Raw genomic sequence first — 21,098 nt, forward strand, 5'->3', positions numbered from 1 at the left:
TGCATTGTAGACTTGATTAGCTGTGTTTCCAAATGAACCCAAGGCTCCTACAAGTTCTTTTACAAGTAGGTGGTTCATTGACCCCGAGGGCTTACAGTCTCTTAAGGCATTGAAAGGTAAAGTGACTCGCCTAAGGTCATAGGGAGCATCAGTGTTAGAAGCATGATTTGAACTCTAGTGTCCTTGGGGGCTGATGATCAAAGACTTGTAGTAGAGTGTTCACTCTACTGCGAAGTTAACGTTAAAAAAATTGCCGTGGCATGCTTAAACTAATGAGTATGCAAATTACTGTTGTGATTAAAATTGCCAATGTATAACCAGGAGAATGTACCCAATTCAGTCATAAAGGAGGAGCGTCCTCAGAAACTTAAGCACCCACGTGGTAGTCTTTCAAGACCACTAACGGGTGAAATATTGCACTTCATTCATTGGGTCACTCGCTCGCATTGTGGTACTTTTGTGCAATAATGTGGGTTTTTTTTGTGTTCTAAGTGCAATCATTCACCCCTCAAATACTAATCAAACAAATTCACTTCCAGTAATCAACTCAGCCAGCATAAATCTTCAATCAAAGCAAAGATATAATGATAATAATAGTAAATATTTTCACTTATCTCATAGCCCTGCGCCGGTAACCACCAAATGCTAAGGGCTCCAATGTCCAGATTGCTTTCACGTTATAAAGAAAAGACTGCTCTCCCCTGTAATAAACGATACACCCGACACTGTGGGTTTCATATTAACTTTCCTCAGGGTCGGGTTAGGGCTGTCGTCCCTTGACTTTGCTGCCAGCCTGCTTACCAGAGGGAGGGGTTTTTTTGTTGTTTGTATTTGTGATTAAAATTGCAGCAGTAATCTTTCACAGCTCTAAATGTCAAGTGATTTGAAGCATGTCATGGCAACACACCCTAACCAATGCCCTGACAAACATTCCCCAACCTGACACTTGTTCCTGCCTGCCCCCCCAATCTGACCCCCTCCACTAATATTTAAAAAAACAAAATGCCCATATGGTCAGGTGGCCTGCTCTGCCTTCCCCCATACACATAGATTCCCTGGTAGTCTAGTAGTCTCCTCCTTCCCCTTCCCCCACTCAAAAAAAAAAATCCCTGGTAGCTCCCCTGACCCTGTAACTCACATGAGGTAGGAGCAATGCCCACTTGCTCCTGCCTCCAGGCACAGCCATCTGCAAAGTGGCAGCAGCCCGCCCTGCATAATGCACCGTGGGGGGCCTTCGCATCATATAAGGGAGAAAATCCCTTATATGGTAGACAAGCCCTGCCTGATGCATCTCAGGATGTACCTCGTGGGACAGGGCACCACCATTTTGCATATGAGTAAGCATCACTCCTGCCTCTCCTCTTCCCCAGCCGTTCTCTCTCTCTAGCTCTCCAGCCCTCCTTCTCTTGCTGCTAGGCTGCTGCCTTCTTGGGTCTGTAGTGAGGTTTGTTATGCATAGGGATTCTTTTTTTGCTTTTGTATTTTGCACTTTGCTGTATGATATTATGTACGAGTTGGCCTTATAGGCTTGTTTGTTGTTCATTTAGAATGTGTTTAATAAAACCTCATTCAAATTATAAAAAAAAAAGAAAAAAACTAACTAAAGTTAAAATGCCCTATCTGGGGTAGGGTTAATTTCTATTTCCATGAGTGGAAATTGATCAACACTTCTGGAGACAGGTCATATTAGGTTTCTATATATGCTACCAAAAATGTACATACATTTATAATAGTAAAAGATAGGTATATCTCCTATGCAATTTATTAATATTTTTGTGGAACCTTTCTGTGTCATGTTAAGAGTAATATTTTGTCATTCAAATTATGATGGGGAGTTGTACAGTGGCCCATCAGAGAAAGAATGACTGGTTACTGAGTGAGGGCTGGCAGCAAAGGAGGTAAACCCCATATCTGTCTCAATAGCAAACTATGGACTTTTCCTCCAGGAACTTGACCAAACCTTTTTTTTTTTAACCCAGATATGCTAACTCCTGTTACCACATCCTCTGGCAAAGAGTTCCAGAGCTTAACTATTCATTGAGTGAAAAAATATTTCTTCCTATTTGTTTTAAAAGTTTTTCCGTGTAACTTCCTTGAGTGTCCCCTAGTCTTTGTACTTTTGTAATGAGTAAAAAAATCAATTACTTCTACTCGTTCTACACCACTCAGGATTTTGTAGACCTCCATCATATCTCCCCTCATCCATCTCTTTTACAAGCTGAAGAGTCCTAACCTCTTTAGTCTTTCCTCCTATGAGAGGAGTTGCATCTCCTTTATCATTTTGGTTGCTCTTCTTTGAACCTTTTCTAATTACAGGAATATAAACTATGTAAAAATCTACAGCTTTTGCGGAAAACATTCATTGGAGGTAAAAAGATATTGCATTATATTAGTAGTCATTCTATTCCCAAGCTTTTGGTCTTTGATTCTCTTGCTCTCTCTCAAAGTCTTTTGTAATAAATCAGTGAAAAGGTTGATAAGAATCTGAAGGGCAGGAACAGATAGGGATTTTGATTTATGACCCTCCTGCCATGGAAGGTGTTTTTCCATGGATGTCTTGGTGTCTGAAACAGGCTCTCGCAGTGCAGCAGCTCTTCTACTGTTTTTTTTCTGGTGGGTTGGCGCCATTCATTGGCATCTCTGTCTTCCAACTAGATTGACTCCTTTATTGACTGATTCACACATTATTGACGATTGCTTCGGCGAAACCGCCTGCATCAGGAGTCCTGTGCAGGACCATGGACCATGGACCATGTCAGGTCTGCTTAATCAAGTACTGATTTGATACCCCCTATTCTTGAAGGCTCCTTGTGCTTTTTTGACTTTATTTCATACCTGGGAAATGTCATCCCTGTGTAATTTAGGGACTCATTTTCAAAGCATTGAAACACACAAAGTACCATAGTAACCTATGGTACTTTGTGTCTAAGTGCTTTGAAAATGTTTATTTTGCCACACGTCCATTTTTGACAAAATTTTAAAAAGGCCTTTTTTACAGGTGTGCTGAAAAATGGATCTGCGCCTACACTAGCACATCCCATTTTTCGGCACACCTTAGTAAGAGGACCCCTATATTCCTTCCTTACCTCTTCTTGTATTCTCAACTCCTCCCTGCCTCCCCCTTTTTGTCTTCAGTACTAGCATTAGCAGCCACCAGGAGTGGTGTCAATGTCATCCCTCTGTTCTGCTGTTTTCTCCACAACCTCTGCCAACTCCTATAGATCCTCAGGCGGCAGCCTTGGCACCTCTGCCATGCCTCCTGTCCCCTATATGGTGGGACCTCTCTTCCCTGCCCTTGCTGCACCTCTTGTAGGTATAAAAGTGTTTGCATGCAGACTGCCTGTTGCTGAATATGGTTCTTTGAGTCTGTTGATGAAATATGACCTCAATTAAAATATCACAGTACATCTATGAAATTGCTGTGGCATAATAATGGGAGTCACTGTTTAATCCTGTCCGTCCATGTGATGGTAATCTCTCTAAACTGAGAATGTCAGTTCATGATCAAAACCTTTTTTTTATTCGGAGTGAATTTGTAAGAGTTGCAGCTCTTTACTTGTCATTGCTTCTTTTTGATGTTTAAACTTGGGTTTACATTCAGAAGTGATGCAGCTACAAGGAATGTATACGAGTAGAGTGTAAAGGACCATTTTTCCATTTTTGTTTTAAGAGTCTCTAGGGCTGCGCAATAAAGTCGTAAGAAAAATTGAAGAGCTGAAAATCAGATTGGAATCGACTTCTTGTAGTATACCAGATGAATTCCTCTGCCCAATAACGAGGGAACTTATGAGGGATCCTGTTATTGCATCAGGTATGGTATTCTGTATTTGTAGCTAATTAATACCAAACAAATTTGTAGATTTCTTTTTTCCCCAAGACTGTTCTGATTAGTGTATTTGGCTAAATATCATTTTTCCCATATGCAGCAGTGTGCCCAGCATACTTCATTGTAAATGAAGCATATTGGGCCTTATTCTATAAAGGTTATGCTCCTAAATTTATGCTCTTAAATTAGGAGCGTAATCCATGTTGCAAATTTATGCTCCTAATTTAGGACCTGTTGGACACATAGATTTAGCATTCATTTAGGAGCATAAATTATGCTTGTAAATTTAGGAGCGTAACCTTTATAGACCAAGGCTCATTGGGGCTAATGTAACAAAGTGTGGTACACTGCCCACAACTTAGCATGGTTTCCATTAACAATTTTGTGAGCAACCAGGGGAACCCTGTGTTAAAATGAGGTTTGCACATGAGCCAGCTGTATACAAACACTCATGGTGACATCGATACAGCTCATTGAAATCTCATGGTAATGAAGGTAAGGTTGTTAAATCGAGATGTAAAGAAGTGCATAAAAGATGGGACAATATCATGTCTGAGGAGTGAAAGGTTGCTCATTCTGTGGTCAGCATTAGTGAGGATTTTATACTTGTTCTTTTTACTGTAAATATGAAGCACACACAGCTGTTTCTAGTTTTGTTGAAGGGAAGGGATTAAAAAATAAGAGCAAGGAGTGAGGAGCTGAGGGAGAGATGTGTTAGAACAAACAGTGACGTCATGGGCTGCTGACATTAACAATACAATATTTCTGAGCAGAATAATATTAAAGGAATATGTGCAAAATAGCAATATAGCACATGCATATTAAAACACTCTGCACACCTGCAGGTTTCTCAATACCTATACACAGCGCAGCATTCCAGCTCATGCAGATACATATGTGCATTCTGCTCATAGTGCCGATACAAACAAAAGAACATAAGCTTTGCCATACTGGGACAGACTGATGGTCCATCAAGCCCAGTATCCTGTTTCCAACAGTGGCCAATCCAGGTTACAAGCACCTGGCAAGATCCCAGAACAGTACAATACATCGGCTTATGGACTTTTCTTTTTGGAAGTTATCCAAACCTTTTTTAAACATAGTTAAGCTAACTGCTTTTACGACATTCTCTGGCAACAAATTCCAGAGTTTGAGTGAAGAAATATTTTCTCTGATTTGCTTTAAATTTACTATGAAGTTACAGTTGAAGAGCTTATTTTCAAAATCTGCTAAGTCCATATTAATTGCATTGGACTTAGAGGATTTTGAAACTAAGTAGGGCTGCATTTCTGAAGTAGACTGAAAACTAAGGCTGTTTATAGCTGTTCTGCCTGCTGATTTTGATTCTTTAATTTGTAGTTTTTCAGTTTATATTTTATATTTCTTATCTTTTCATTCCATTTTTTTAGGGCTGCATTTTGATTAAAATTTGTAATCTTGATTAATTACATGATTAATTGTTTAATTAAATGTTTGTTTGTTTGTTTGTTTGTGTTCCCACTTCAGCTCCTTGTGACTCTGTGCAATGGAGGGTGACCTGACTTGCCCAGAGTCACAAGGAGATGCAGTGGGAACAAAAATAAATAACCTAGTTTTTAATTGTGTGAATAATTATGATTCAATAATGCAGCCCTAGCTAAGACCTACAAAGTTGTTGGGTTTTTTTTTTTTTGTGTGTCTGTGTGCAAAATACAGCTGCTGCCAGCAAAACTCGTGTGCACGTGCTTCCAGTATACTCTCCCGTGTTGGTGCACATTTTTTGTGTGTATCTGCAGCTTGTTTGATTACTGCTTTGTTTATGCTAGGAAACTGTGTGCTAAACTTTAACACCTGGCTCTAATGCAAGGTTTCTTGATTGGCCCCATTGTGTGTTACCAGGGATACATATATTAGGGGGGGGGGAGTCTGACTTTACCTAGCACTTTACACCATCATGCTGTGTAATCATAACGCTTCAGAGGCATAAATGCATAATCTCTAGTATGGATAACAGGATATTATTTTCAGCATGAAGCATAAAAGTTTCTACTTTAGTAGTTAAATTAAAGACTGTGTCTTTTTATGTTTTGTGTTTCTAAAGTTCTTTGAGATAAAGGCAGACTGTAAGTACTTTTTTTTTTAAAGTTTCTCTGTCTACTATACGCATGCCTAGAACACAATACTCAAGAAGACCAAACAAATTTTGAACTTTGAAGCCAATTTTTAACAGCAACAAGTTGGGCGATTAATGAGCCTATAAGGAGGCATTTGGGGAAATCCATACCAGAGCCACAGACAGTTTCACAAACCTTGTTACTATACATATGACTTTCATAATTTTCCTGATAGAGTTCTGCTAGAAAAAGGGAAACCACACTGAGCACGCACTAGCTGTGATGTCAACATGAACTAAAGGCAGGAGGCTAAAACCATCTGACTGCACAACTGTTATTGGGTGTAAATTTAGCTCCTATTTTTTTTCCAGTAGTGGCTCAAGGCTTTCTATACTACCTTATTGCAGACCCAGAGCTGCCAAGTTAACGGTTCCAAAAGGGAGGTTTTAGACCAGATCTGGTTTTCTGGCAACCCTAACATGATGCATTATGAGACCTGCAGCAGATGTCAATAGGTAGAATGGGGAACTATAAATCTCACACTGCATTGGTGTGTAAGTTCAAAGCCATGATTGGTCAAAAGGTCTTCCACAGGGTAACTTGCATGTCTGCAAACCTTCATAGCATTCAGTGGGGAACTCCCTTACATGCTCAAAACACACACATAGTGTTTTCATTCATATAATTCGCACATTATACACATTTGTTTAGAAACCACACGCACCCCTGCATGCTGCATGCATGTGCACATTATCCCCATGATTCTATATAGTATGACTTAAGTTGCACACACAACCCAGTGGTATTCTGGATTTGTGCATGCAACTTAATTAAACAAGCCAATTGGTGCTGAAATTGCCACTTAAGCAATTGACTAATTGGTGTTAATTAGAATTTACACGCAGAACTGTCTAAACGCATTCTATAATGTGAAGTGCATAAATTCTAAAAGTCGCATAGTTGAAAGGGGGGCATGGCCATGGGTGAGTCATGATCATCTCTCAAATCTATGCCCATGGTTATAGAATACACCTAATTTAGGTGTCTGGATTTACACCAAGTTTTACACTTGGTGTATTCTATAATCTGCACAGATTCTATAAAATACACCTAAATTTAGGCTTTTTTTTTTGGGGGGGGGGGGGCGTATTTTTCAGGTGCCATAGATAGAATCTAGCTCAAAGTGCATTTTTATCGGTGTCCTCTGTGACTACTTGAGGAACAAACTTTGAATGTTATAAATTCATCTGCAGTTGGTATGTCTCTTCCCCAGAGAGCTATGGCTAAGGGCCTTATTTACTCATCTGTGTTAATGAGAGTTATGTGCTTATTCTTAATGGAGCCAATTTGCTAACTTGCATTAACAAACTTTAATCTTTATGTGTTAATGCTGCTTAGTAAATGACGCTGTATGTGTGTGTGTGTATGTATATGTATATTTTTTCCCCTGAACCAGTACAGAGGGTAAAGGGACTTACTTGATCAAGATCACAAAAGCATCAGTGGTTCAAACTCTCTCAACCTGCTGATGTAACCACTAAGCGGCTACTTCAGTCTTTACTGCTTCCTGCAACTGTAAGAAAGTTGTCTAGTATTTTGGCAGTGAGAGTGTTAGCCTGCAGTTTGCAGCAGATCCTTAGTACATGTTTTGCTCCCTGACTTTGTTTATTGATACCTTCACTTTGCAAGTCCTAGAAGCTGCTGTCTCAGGCCCTCATGATCAAAAGCCCTGTGCTGTTCCAAACAGCGCTCTAAAATAGCGCTGGAACAGCGTGGGGCTTTACCGCACCGATGATCAGAGATAATGCATGCAAATTTAAGCAGCGCAATTATCTCTGATTGGGTAGAAGTGCAGGCGAATTGTGCCTGAGCATGAGCTCAGCACAATCCTCCTGCACTTGTTTGACAGGTCTGGGCTGTCAAAAGCCCATACCTGTCAAACACCCTGCCCCCATCAACTAACACTCTGCCCCGAAGCCCGAGCAACGGGGGCTGGAGGTCTGGAGGACCTCCAGTCCTCCCGACAATCCCACCCTCCCAAGTTCAGGGAGGGCTGGAGATCCGGTGGGTCTCCAGCCCCCCAACCCCCCAAAATTGGTCCCTGGAGGTCTAGTGGCCGCCGGCAAAACCCCCTCCCACCCAGCGAGCCCACCCCAACTCCCCCCCCCCCCCCCAGCGTTGTCCGAGTGATCCCTGGTGGTCCAGCGTAAGGACAGCCCCCTCCCGGCCCCCCCTACCTTAGTTGGAGGAGGGTCGCAGCCTGCCTCCCTCCTCTTGGTTGATGACACAGCAAAATGGCCTGTAAAGGAGGTGATGTCCCTATATAAGACTCTGCTTAAGACCTCATTTAGAATATTGTGTACAATTCTGCAGACCACATGTTCAAAAAGATGTAAACAGGAGGGAGTTGGTTGAGGATGGCCACTAAAATAGTCAGTGGTCTTTGTCATAAAGATTATGTGGAGAGACTTAAAAATCTCAATAAGTAAATTTAGGAAAAAAGGCGGGACAGGGGATAGACTTATAAGTAAGGTGAGGAAATGCTACTTCATAGAACAGCCTCCTGGTGTAGGTGGTGGAGACAAAAAACTTTATTTGAATTCAAAAAGGTTTGGGACAAGTACATAGGATATCTAAGGGAGTGATAGAGTAGATGGCATTGATGGGCAGATTGGTCTTTATCTGCCTTCATGTTTGAAGGCATCAGGAACAATTGCAGTGGAAGGTGAAAGATTAACCATGTGACAGTAGGAAAGATGAGTGGGAATGGGATCAGAGGGAACAGATAGTGAGTTTAGAGGAGGAAGGATGATATGTAGGTTCCTCTTCAGTGGTTTTATAAAATTAAGTAAGGGTGGAAGGGGTTAAAGGATGGTTTTGAGGATGAAGTAGGGGAAGGAGAGAGGAAGTTGACCTGATGGAGAAGTCAAGGTTAATCTTGTGAACCTTATCATGGAACTACTTAGCTGTAGTCTGGGGAGAAAATAAAGGGGGGTTGGAGGTGGAGGCATTTTGAGGAGAGAATTCAATGTGACAAAGAGAGGTGAGGGTGGAGCCAAGAGAGCTTGTCAAATGGATATAGTAGTACTGTTTTGGAAGGAGGTCAGCAAGAATTTGAAATGTAGGAAGTTGGCATGGGATTAGGCAGGCACAAGAATGAAGGTAGCAAATTCTGGAGGTCAGCTAAGGCTTGGGCTTGGTACACCTTACAAAATGGGAAATTGGAGGGGAGAAAGCCTGATAGACACAGTGGATGAGAAGAGAGGTAAAACAGTAGTGGAGAGAATACAAGAGTCAATAGCCTGAAGATGTCTAAAATGTTTGATGGAGATGGATGAGATTGGGAGAGGGTAATTAAGTGTGAAGGTTATCAGATGATGGTGATCCCAGAGGGGAAGAACTCAGATGCAGGGCCGCCGAGAGGGGGGGGACAGGGGTGACAAAAGTCCGGCGCCACCGCAGTCAGGCCCGCCCGCCGTCGCTCCCGAACTAACTAACCTTAAACGCCTCCTTCCTTTCCTTTCACCACCTTCGCGGCAAGCAGCAGCAGGGCAGGCCACTCCTTCCTTCCGTGTCCCGCCCTCGCCTGACGTAATGTCCGCGAGGGCGGAGCACGGAAGGAAGGAGAGGTCTGCCCTGCTGCTGCTTGCCGCGAAGGTGGTGAAAGGAAAGGAAGGAGGCGTTTAAGGTTAGTTCAGGGCCCAGTAGCGGGTGGAGGGGGGGCCCGGCGACCTCGGGTGGGGGGGGGGGGGCGGCCTTGGCCCGGCTCAGGCTCTCGGCGGCCCTGCTCAGATGGAGAAATTAGAGAGTGAGCAGTTGGCGAAGAAGATAAGATTGAGGCAGTGGCCTTGCTGGTGAGAAGGGGTAGTGGAGCATAGCTAGAGATTGAAAGAGGAGGTTAAAGCAAGAAACTTAGTTTATTCACAGTTGCTATAGCACTTGGCCACAACACAGATCACAGCAGTTTACAATAAAATCATAGATATTCGGTCTACTTCATCGACATGTATACCCTGGAGGAAAGGAGGAACAGGGGTGATATGATACAGACGTTCAAATATTTGAAAGGTATTAATCCGCAAACAAATCTTTTCCGGAGATGGGAAGGCGGTAGAACGAGAGACATGAAATGAGGTTGAAGGGGGGCAGCCTCAGGAAAGATGTCAGGAAGTATTTTTTCACGGAGAGGGTGGTGGATGCTTGGAATGCCCTCCCGCGGGTGGTGGAGGAGATGAAAACGGTAACGGAATTCAAACATGCGTGGGATATGCATAAAGGAATCCTGTGCAGAAGGAATGGATCCTCGGAAGCTTAGCCGAAATTGGGTGGCGGAGCAGGGGTTGGTGGTTGGGAGGCGAGGATGGTGGAGGGCAGACTTGTACGGTCTGTGCCGGGGCCGGTGGTGGGAGGTGGGACTGGTGGTTGGGAGGCGGGAAGTACTGCTGTGCAGACTTGTACGGTCTGTGCCCTGAACAAGGCAGGTACAAATCAAGGTAAGGTTTACACATATGTTTGTCTTGTTGGGCAGACTGGATGGACCGTGCAGGTCTTTTTCTGCCGTCATCTACTATGTTTACTATGTATATAAAAACATAACTCCAATAATCATATAGGACAGGAATCATTACAAAGAAACAATCGCACAGACATATTACTCAAATGACCTTCACCTTTTAAGACCCTTCTAACAGGTTCCATTATTCAAATTCCAAGACTGGCCCACCCCTCTGGGAGAGAGAGATTAAACGCCTTTAAAAAAAAATATTCTTTTAAAAATTTTAGACAAAGACATCACATTACAGAAAGATGAAGAGAGCATTCTACATACTAGGTGGTAGATTTATTTTTTTTTAAATACCCCTTGATGGATAGCCACCAAGTGAGTAAGGGAAATTGAAGGGACTGTCAATTTGGAGGTGTAAGAATCAGAGGGGTTGTCAGCATGAATGCTAAAAGTACCCAAGAATGAGGGAAAAGGGAGGAGGGTTCAAGAAAGAAGGATCCAGGAGTCAAATCAGTGAGAAAGGAAGAGAGGGACTTTGGTTGAGGCATCCCATGATAGTTTTGGTATGTGTACACACTTTGTACTTGCTAAGAAATAATTTTTAATTTTTAGCGCTGGGGGAGTGTTTGGGAGCAGAGAGTGGGCGTGATTCGCGTGTGAGCCCTTACCACCTAGAAAATAGGTGTATTTATTGCATTTGTATCCCACATTTTCCCACCTCTTTGCAGGCTCAATGTGGCTTACAATACATTGTTGTAAGTGGAAATACAGTTAGAAAATATACAATTACTGGTACAGAAGTATCTTGGGTAACATTATAATAAGAGACATGATAGTATAACAAGCAGATATAGTAAGACAGTTCTGAATATATATGGAGGAGTTATATATGTTCATATTTGTTACTTTTTGTGGTATGCCTTGTTAAAGAGATGGGTCTTCAGTAGTTTGCGTAAGTTAGTTAGTTCGTAGATCGTTTTTAGGTTGCGCAGTAATGCGTTCCATAACTGTGTGCTCAGGTAGGTAAAGCAAGACGCATGCATTAGTTTGTATTTTAGGCCTTTGCAGTTGGGGAAGTGCAGATTAAGGAATGTGCGGGATGGTCTTTTAGCATTCCTGGGTGGTAGGTCTATCAAGTCTGACATCTCCGTGAATGATTTTGTGAACTAGAGTGCATATTTTGAACGTGATGCGTTCTTTCAGTGGAAGCCAGTGTAGCTTTTCTCGTAGGGGTTTAGCACTTTCATATTTTGTTTTACCGAATATGAGTCTTGCTGCAGTGTCCTGGGCTGTCTGAAGTTTCTTGATTATTTGCTCTTTGCAGCCGGCGTAGAGTGCATTGCAATAGTCTAGATGGCTGAGCACCATTGATTGTACAAGGTTACGGAAAACGGTTCTTGGGAAGAAAGGTCTTACTCTTTTTAAATTCCACATTGAATGGAACTGCTTGCTAATTAAAAAAATTAGTGCATAGCCATTAATGCTGATATAAAAAATCGGCCATTTTACCCCTGCATTAAAAAGTGTCCTCAGAGTGCGAGAAACCCACGAGCTACTACTAGCACAGGCCATGTTTTAGTGCAACTTAGTAAAAGAGCCCCTTAGTGACAAAGTAAAGGAGACCGCAAACGTTATACATGTCAGCATTTCTTGGTAGTTCTACCAACTACTACTTCTTTCTCTTAACATACTATCACCCAGTACTGCTGCAATTATTACTGTAAAAGAACCTCCCTATTTCACAAACAGGTTTGACAATTTGTGTGTATTAACAGGATAGAAGTTAGTGGAGACAGACTAGTCTGCGCCATGGAAATAATGCCTTTTTCTACCCACTTTTAACTTGACAGAGGTTGGATTAACTTCCCTCTGTGTCAGGGGGAACAAATTACCATAGCTCATAGGGACCTTCCAGTGGCGTAGCCAGACAGCCAATTTTGGGTGGGCCTGAACCCAAAGTGGGCGGGCACAAAATTTTCTCTCTAACCCCCTCCCAACTCAAAAGATAAATACTTTAGCTGATGAAGATCCCCAAGCTCTGTCACCTGGAAAACTTCCAACAAAGATGCCCAGAATTTACTTTTACCAAGCTTGGTCGGAAGCAACAACTCCTTGAGCCATCGATAGCGGCACCCCATGCATGCTTAGTTGTCAGTGGCTCAAGGATGCTGCCCCCATCTGCCAAGCTCAGCAGAAGGGATTTCTGGCCACGTTAGGTGGAGGTCCTCAGCTAGCAGGGCTTGGGGATCCCCACCAGCTACAGCAAGGGTCAGGGCTGCTGTTAGCCATGCTGGTGCCCAGGGCAGAAAATAAGCCCTCTCCTCTTTAATCTCCCCATCTGCCCTTACAGTCTCACACTGACAGACCATCACCAAATACAGAACAAAGGATTACAAATTAGAAATAAAAATATGTAGACAAAAATTGAACTGAGAACCTCAACATTTAGTGCAACACTGGAGAAATAAAAACAAAAATGCATTTCCTTTTCTACTGAACACAATAAAACTGAACATATTCCATTTAAAACATTCAAAATAAAATTATTTTTCTACCTTTTGTTGTCTGGACATTTTATTTTTCTATCATGTTGGTTTCAGTTTCTCCTTCCCACTTTCCCGTCGTCTTCTGCTAATTCTTCAAGCAACTGTTGTCCATTTGTCTTTTCTCTCCTCTCGTTCCATTTCCTCACTACAACTGCTTCTGAAATATTGATCTTTCCATTTTAGCTCTTTCCTTTCTGTATTTTGTTCTTTTCTGCCTCTGTCTACTCAAATTTAACCCTCTTTCTAAACTTTTTCCTCCTTTTTACTTTTCAGATATCTATCAAATTTTCATCTCCTTTCACCCACTAGCTCACCCAAATCCAAACTCATTCCTTCCCAGCCTTCCATTCCCTTCCATCTTCAATCTACGCACCATTACCATATTTCTACCACCTGTAATCACTATCCTCTCATTCATTTCATTACCATCTCCCCTCTCTCTTTATTCTCTCTTCACTCTCATAGCCTGACATCTCCCTTTTACCCCTCCCTCCTTTGTCCTGCATTTCTCTCTCTTACCCATTGTCCAGCATATCTCCCTTCTGCCCCTGGATCCAATATCTCCCTCTTTCCCCTCTCTTGTGCAGCACCTCTCCTTCCCTTTGCTCCACCTCTATGTCCAACATCTCTCCCATATTGTCCACTATCTCTTTCTTTCTTTCTTTCTCTCTCTCTCTCTCTCTCTCCCTCCCTGCCTTGAGCCCCTGGTCTAACATCTTTTTCTCTCCCCTCCAGCCATGTTCAATATTTCCCTCTCTCACTCCCTTCCCTCCACTGTCATGTCCAACACTTTTTTCCTCTATCGTCCTTTGCCACTCCTCTGCAGCCTTTCCCTTCCTCTCCCCACCATAGCCATATCAAACAATTCGCCCTCTCTTTTCCTCCTGCATCTCTCCCTTCCCCCATGTCAAACAATTATCTCTCCACCCCACCGTCTCACTCACTCACTCACTCTCTCCACCCCACCCCCTCTCACGGGGCAGGCCCAGGGCAAGGACACTGATGCCCAACCACTAGTTTCTCCTCCTGGCCACTGCTGTAGTGTGGCGGCCTTGAGGAATTGCTGCAAGGCAGCTTTCGTGCCCTTCTTTGCCTCTCTCTCCACCCCTGCGTCCCACCGCGCCTGCAACGGAAATGCTTGTCCTCCCCACCGGCGCTGCCTCGGTCCCTGCACGCTACCCTGCCTGCATTCTTTTCTTCGATCGTTGCGTCGCCGGCGGCGCTGCCATTCACTCAGGCAGCTCTGCTCCTCTCTGCCGCGTCCATCCGGCTCTTTCTGACGCACTTCCTGTTTACGAAGGGCCAGATGGACGCGGCAGAGAGGAGCGGAGCTGCCTCAGTGAATGGCAGCGCTGCCGACGACGTGACGATCGAAGAAAAGAATGCAGGCAGGGACAGAGGCAGGGTAGCGTGCAGGGGCCGAGGCAGCGCCGGCGGGGAGGACAAGCATTTTCGTTGCAGCACGCGATACATGCGATGGATGTTGGGTGGGCCTGGAGGGAAAGTGGGTGGGCCTGGGCCCGTCCAGGCCCACCCGTGGCTACGCCCCTGGGCCATTCAACTAGTAAGAACAGCTTACAGTCTCACTTTTCTTATACAGCCATTCAACTGACCCATAATATGGCCTCATCGGCCAAAGCTCATACCAGTCTATTACAGAAAGAAGTCAAATTATCTTCTGCGATGCAATGCTATAGAACCAATTCCTCTCTCTGCAAGAGAGTATGTATTCCAAGCATTTACTTATTCCTAAGAAACAGGATGCCTACACCCTATCCTAGATCTCAGAGACTGCAGTCTATTTCTTTGCAAAGAGAAATTCCTTCCTTCATTCTTAAAGACAGACAGACATATTGTGCACCTTAGATCTTAAAGATGCCTTTACCACACATTCTGATCCATTTCTGCTGCAGTTCTGCAGAAACCACTACCAGTGCAAAGTCCTTTTTAATCTAACATCGGCCTGTAGCAATTGTGGCTACACATCTTTATGAACAAGGTCATCTGGGACTTTCACTGGAGTGATCACGCACAGAATCCCACTCACGCCTGACAGTTCAGAGCTAACTGAAGAACCAAGGTGAATGCTGTGAACAGGGAAAGCAGTATGTGCTGGGAAGTGTATTTAGATTGGTCCTGAACTCTGGGAAAGCTGTTCTGTTCCAGTTGATGTGCAATGACATTACCCACTTATGTAGCTGCTCAATCCTGCTGTGTCTGCAAAACATTCTGTGTAGGTGATACTTTCATTTTATGCCTTTGATAACCAATTTTATGTTTGAGGTTGCTTCAGAATCTTTCAAGCAAAAATGTTTAATAAATATATGTGTGTACTTTTCACTATTTTGCTACTCATTTCTGGCATTCCCTATTTCTCCCCCCCCCCCCTTTTTGTTTTGGTTTAAATTTCTGGAATATTTATGTCTAGCTCTGTGTGGTCTCCTTCTATGTATTGAAAGGAATATCAAACACCCTCTCCAGCTGGAAAAACCTCATTTTTTTTTTTCATAACAGCTTACAATTGATGCCTTAATGAAAGCTTTATTTGCAGATATAGTAGAACTTTTTTCAACATATGTCAGTGTGCCTATGTAATCTTAATAGCCTGACTATACTGTAACATCTGCTTCATTTCTATTTGATTCAGCTTACCAAGGGAGAATGTTTCCACATGTTTTAACTGCTATGCACCTGTTTTTTAAGTAATTTTTATCCACTACCCAGAGCTTAGCATATTCAGGCATAAATCTCTTGAATCTAGGGGGGGGGGGGGGGGGGGGGTATGGGGCAACAAAATGCTAGTGCAATAAACACCAAAACATATAGAAAATCTGAAATGTTCTCTGTAACATCATTACTCTATAAATCAGATAACTTTTGGAATCTAGGGGCAGCTTTGCTAGATTCCTCTGTCTCAGAATGTTTCGCTGAGAACTTCTGAAGCTAAACTGACTGCAGTCCAGGTGGCTGCATAATTAGTTTTAATAATTGAGTCTGTACTGGATTTATCCAGTTCCCCTCCCCCTGTAATGTGTTTAAGTAATATAAACAATTACTTTTTTCCTGACTTAACTAACTTTTTATAAATAATTGCATATTTTCAAAGACTAGATTTTGACGTTATGGACTCACACACTCTTTTTCTTTTTAGATGGTTATTCCTATGAAAGGATGGCAATAGAAAACTGGATTAGCAACAAGAAACGCTCAAGTCCTATGACTAATCTTCCTCTCCAGTCACTTATGCTGACCCCAAACAGGACACTAAAAATGGCTATTAATCGGTGGTTTGAAATTCAAGAGACATTCAACAAACCTACATAATTATAAAACCAAGATGGAGAATGTATGACTTTCAGAAAGTTGTTTTTCTCTCAATTTTGGGATGAAAATGAAGTGAAATCAAGTTTAGGATTTTGTTCAAGCAGTGTCCTTTTGCTTACAGACAGCTTTAAAGAACTTTAGACATCTGATGAACTTAATGTTTGAGTCCAAATGTTTTCTTGCAACAGCTGTCTTCTGTACTAGTAAGTAGCGAATTGGCCTTAGCGGTAGTAAAACTGCAGCATCTTAAAAAAGTTAATTGACAGTCTGTATCCTACCAAATAATCCAAGATTGTATGTAGAAAAATATTTCTTGGGCTTAGTGCATTAGTTTTATGTTACCTATTTAGCTTCATTTTGTTTTTGTGGTATGATGTCTGCAGCTTATGTAGGCATAAATTGACTGAGAAAACACCAGTAATCTTGTCAGTGGTATTTCAAATGACTGCAGGTTCCTACAGTTGTAAAGTTAAGCAATATAGTAAAAAAAAAAAAAAATTAACATTTAATTTATATATATATATATTTAACTTATCTTGAGAAAACAAAGATTATATATAATGTATAGAAGAGTTAGGAAATGATAAATCTTTAGAATGATGTTAGCAATATCATTTATTTTAAATGATACTCTGTTTTCCTTGTAGTCAAACCAAAATGGTTTACAAAAAAAAACAACACACTACATAAAACCTATAAACAGTGGAAATCCATTATTGATAGGAAAGTTCATACATTCAAGACCAACCATCATAATGCAGGCATTCTCCATATTCAAGCCACTGACAAACAGCTAATTAAAATCCAGATTTCATCTTGTGAGGTTTATCACAACTAATTAAATACAGTTTCCTGTTTCCGTTTCAGAAGTTCAACTAGGCAAACCAACCACTCCGTAAGCCAGATGGTGAGAACAAAAAAAAAAAAGCCAAATTAAAAAAAATAGGTTTTCAGCAAGACTGAAATATTCATAAGACTCTGTGAGTCATAAATTACAAGGAAGTGAGTTCCAGAGGGCTGGGGCCAAGGAGGAAAAAAGCAGAGGAATGGGTTGATTCCCAGCGGTCTCTTAGTGGAGATAGAAGAACTAATCTGTTAAGGAGCAAAGTGTATGAAATGGCGTATAGGGAATGATATGGCTAGCAAGGATAAGAGTTGCTGTGTGCATAATTTTAAAGGTAATTGTGAGGATTTTGAATTTAAGCTGGGATTCAATAGAAAGCCAATGTGGGAGCTGTAATAGAGGGAGAAATATGATCATATTGTTTAGCATTACAAATAAATGGGCAGGGCTGGGCTCACCAAACCTGGCCTGGAGAGCCTTTGTTCAGTCAGGTTTTCAGGATCTTTCCAATACTATGAGTGGGATACATTTACATGCACTAGAAAACTAGGATATGTAAATTAACCATGCAGAATCACTGTGGCTTTCCTGAAAACCCAACTGTCTTTGGTATTCCCAGGACAGATTTGGAAAGCATGCCATATTTGAGTATGATACATGACAATCACAGCAAAGTTTTTATCTTGTTTTAAGATCTTAACACTACCAAATTCGTTTTTCAAAATAAGGCTATTCAGATGGTCATAATATTCTCAAATAAGGTTTTGAGTTGTATAAAAGCAATATACAGATTTTACAAAGCCTCCAGTTTCATTGTAGTTATATGTGTGTACAGTCTATTCTCTGAGATTAAGCAGGATCGCAAATTCTCACACCATGGGTAAGGTCATTAATGGAGACTGGTATGCTTTCTATTGCAACACTGAGCCTGGAGAGAGATTCTGCTGATTCATATGGACTCATTTATGCACACTGGGAGGAAGTGCTGCCTTCTTGTCTGTCCCTAATGCAGTTTATGTATGGGAAAATGTGGCCATGTCAGGCTTTTTGACTCTCCAACAATAAAATTATTTTTTTTTTAAACTTTACTTTTGCATTTCTGATCTGCTGCTGTTTTCAGTCTATTAATGGAAGCCCACATAAGAAAGCTTATCCAGCCTAGTATGTACTAGAAGCTTTTTAGAAAGCAACAAGGCAAACGATCTGCAAAATCCAACGTGGAAAACAAACCAGCAGATCAGTATAATATCCAAAAAGACTTTATTGAGGATACCGTGTATGAAACAAAACTGTTTTTGATGTTTAACAGTAAAGTTTGCATCCAGTGCCTCTCAGAGCATTAAAGCATGGAACATATTACACCAATCTTGAGTCCAGTTGCCCCTAGCAGCTTTAGCCAGGGCCATATATGTTATGATACCCATAACTGGTGCCCGACTGTGATTCTCTTCATTGTAAATTAGCCCATAGCAGTTAGTTTGTATTTAGTGGCTGCCATGGGCAAAAATATCTGGATATTCAGCAGCAGTACCTGGATAGTGGCAGATGCTAACTGGATCCTGCAGTGAGTACCCAGTCCTATCCATGTAGTGGCAATATTATTCAGCCGCTATCTGGACAGTTTATCTAGATACACTTAAATATCACCACTACTTGTATACTCCCAGTGCTGTCCGGATAGTACTACAGCAGTCTGTAAAGATGGAAAAAAACGTAGCATAGCATAGAGCTGCTGAATATCATTTACAGCAGCAGCAGTTGACTGGGTAGCAGGTGCTAAGACCTGGATAAATACGGTTTTGAATATTGTTCACAGATGTCCAAGGGAAAAGCATAGGTGAGAAAAACAGCTTGAACCTAATTTTAGCATGTGGAAGTCTGGTCTAGTGACATCAGCATCAGACTCCATAGGTACCAGACCTGCATCAGCTGCACTGGGATCAAGAGTGCACTGTTCACCCCTGGCATACAGGCCAACAGCAACCAATCATTAGCTGCATTGCATATGAAGAGGAAGGATTAGGCCTTCATTTTGATACCGAGGGCTCATGATGCCAAACAGCAGGCAGAGGCTGGGATACATCAACTTTTGCCACATATTGTAGCATGATGGCAAGAGCATTAAGACCGCTGTGTCCTTGAACTCCTCACCACTTATCCTTTTTGATACTAGGGCTACAGTAGCCTCCAAGGACCCAAAACCTGGTTTCTGCCATTGCCCCAGCTCTCATTCAAGAAACTGTGACCCTCCTACTGCAGTGCATTGCATTCTGGTTAAGTGCAGGACCTCAAAACTGAAGATCAACTTGCACATAACTAGAACATGCAAAACACTGATATCACCCTTTCTGAACTGTCTCAAACCACATTACAACTTACAGAGCCAGTGTAGTACTACATTTTGTAAAAACATCAATTGGACTAACTCTATGTAAATGTAATCAAGCCATAGTAGTGCCATTTATTTAATAGAACAGGCACCCCAATAAAAGGATACCTGATAGGCTGGACAGTTGAATGACCCAACTGCACATAAAAGGAGTGCTACTCAAGTGTGTGCATATAAGCGTAGCATGTGCTTACAGCTGGTACATTTAACTAAAGTGATTGTTCATTAAAAAGCTTATGTTAGGTAAGTGTATGACAGGGCCAGTCCCATTTTTCTAACACGCACAGAAGTGGAGTGGATTGTTCTTTTCCTATGCTTTTGTCGGCCATTTTCAAGGAATAGCTCACACGATTTGATGAACAAATTTAATGCAGCTTTGCTTGGTGCGATGCTATGGCTTCAACACTAGAATTGTTGATGTAGAGAGATATCCAGCTAATCCTCAAGACTCAAGCATTGCCTGCAGAAGAAGCACCAAACAGAGACCTCAAAGGACCTCAGGGTCAAGCTCCAGTGTATCAAGAGTGCAAGCTTCACTGAGGCATCAGAGCACATAGTCTCTCAATGTTCATGACCATGCCCAACTCCTGGCAGTAAATCAAGATAGAGAACCAGACTTCTCCTCTACAGTACTTTTCAGGGTCCAACTCAGCACCCCTTGATGTTCCATTATGAGTCACATGTTTCTAAAGCGGGTTCAACTAGCTTGCTATCAGACCCATCTCCCCTTTATGACAGAAGAAAATCCCTAGTGTAGGAGCTCTCATTCATTAATTTCATAAGGGAAATGGCCAAGACTGTTTAAGTTAGAAATGGATGACAAACCAAGGGCAGAAACATGGGTCATCCTCCAATCATTTGACTCTTCCCCTTCCTCCCGAACCCCCCACACCGACTGTGCCAATGCCTGTTCATAGAATCACAGACTACTGAAGGATGTATAAATAATATCTAAGCTTCCCACAGCCACTTGCTGTAGTGTCTGTTAACAAGAAGGTTGGTTCTTGTGTGTAAAATGCAGAATGCTCCTGAATTTCAGAAGCAACAGCAGCTTCCTCAGTGAATGCATTTGCCCTCAAGTTCCAAGACTCATTTCTCAGTGCAACTATTGATGATTCCCCCCCCCCAGAAGCTATGCTCTGTTCCTGCTTTGCTTATCAGCAATCCATTGGCATGTACTTGTGAAACAGGAGAGTGACATGTGGCAAAGGCTAGTTTGACATGTGGCAAAGGCTAGTTTGCCATGTGTCCTATCCAGGGATCGTACATGAGAGGCACAACTTAATGTTTGCCAGGGAGATGGCCTGTTCTGCTCTGCCAGGTGAGAATTACTCTGTGAACAGTTGCCTAGTTTCACATCCTGACAGTTGCAATATGACATGTGAAATGATGGTGAGGGATGGAATACCTGGTAAGGAGTGCCACAAATATTTATTTACCAAAGGCCCAAGGAAAAATTAATTACCTGATAATTTTCTTTCCTTTAATCCCAAAGGATCAGTCCAGACAAATGGGTTGTGACCATCCGACAGCAGGTGGAGATAGAGAACTCTAACGAGTTGTGCCTCATAA

At 42.1% G+C, this 21,098-nt stretch overlaps 1 protein-coding gene across 3 annotated transcripts in view; it reads left to right on the forward strand.

The window, feature by feature from the left end:
• Positions 1-16,774, forward strand: part of WDSUB1 (WD repeat, sterile alpha motif and U-box domain containing 1) — a 61,462-nt gene extending 44,688 nt beyond the window's left edge. For all 3 annotated transcript variants that reach the window (XM_030210233.1, XM_030210235.1, XM_030210234.1), the window contains exons 10-11: positions 3,671-3,811; positions 16,121-16,774. In XM_030210233.1, coding sequence (XP_030066093.1) covers positions 3,671-3,811; positions 16,121-16,293 — 314 coding nt within the window. In that variant the 3' untranslated portion in view covers positions 16,294-16,774. The remainder of the gene's footprint in view (positions 1-3,670; positions 3,812-16,120) is intronic.
• The last annotated feature ends 4,324 nt before the right edge of the window (positions 16,775-21,098 follow it).

This window comes from Microcaecilia unicolor, chromosome 7, assembly GCF_901765095.1.
Source record: "Microcaecilia unicolor chromosome 7, aMicUni1.1, whole genome shotgun sequence".
Taxonomy (NCBI): Eukaryota; Metazoa; Chordata; class Amphibia; order Gymnophiona; family Siphonopidae; genus Microcaecilia; species Microcaecilia unicolor.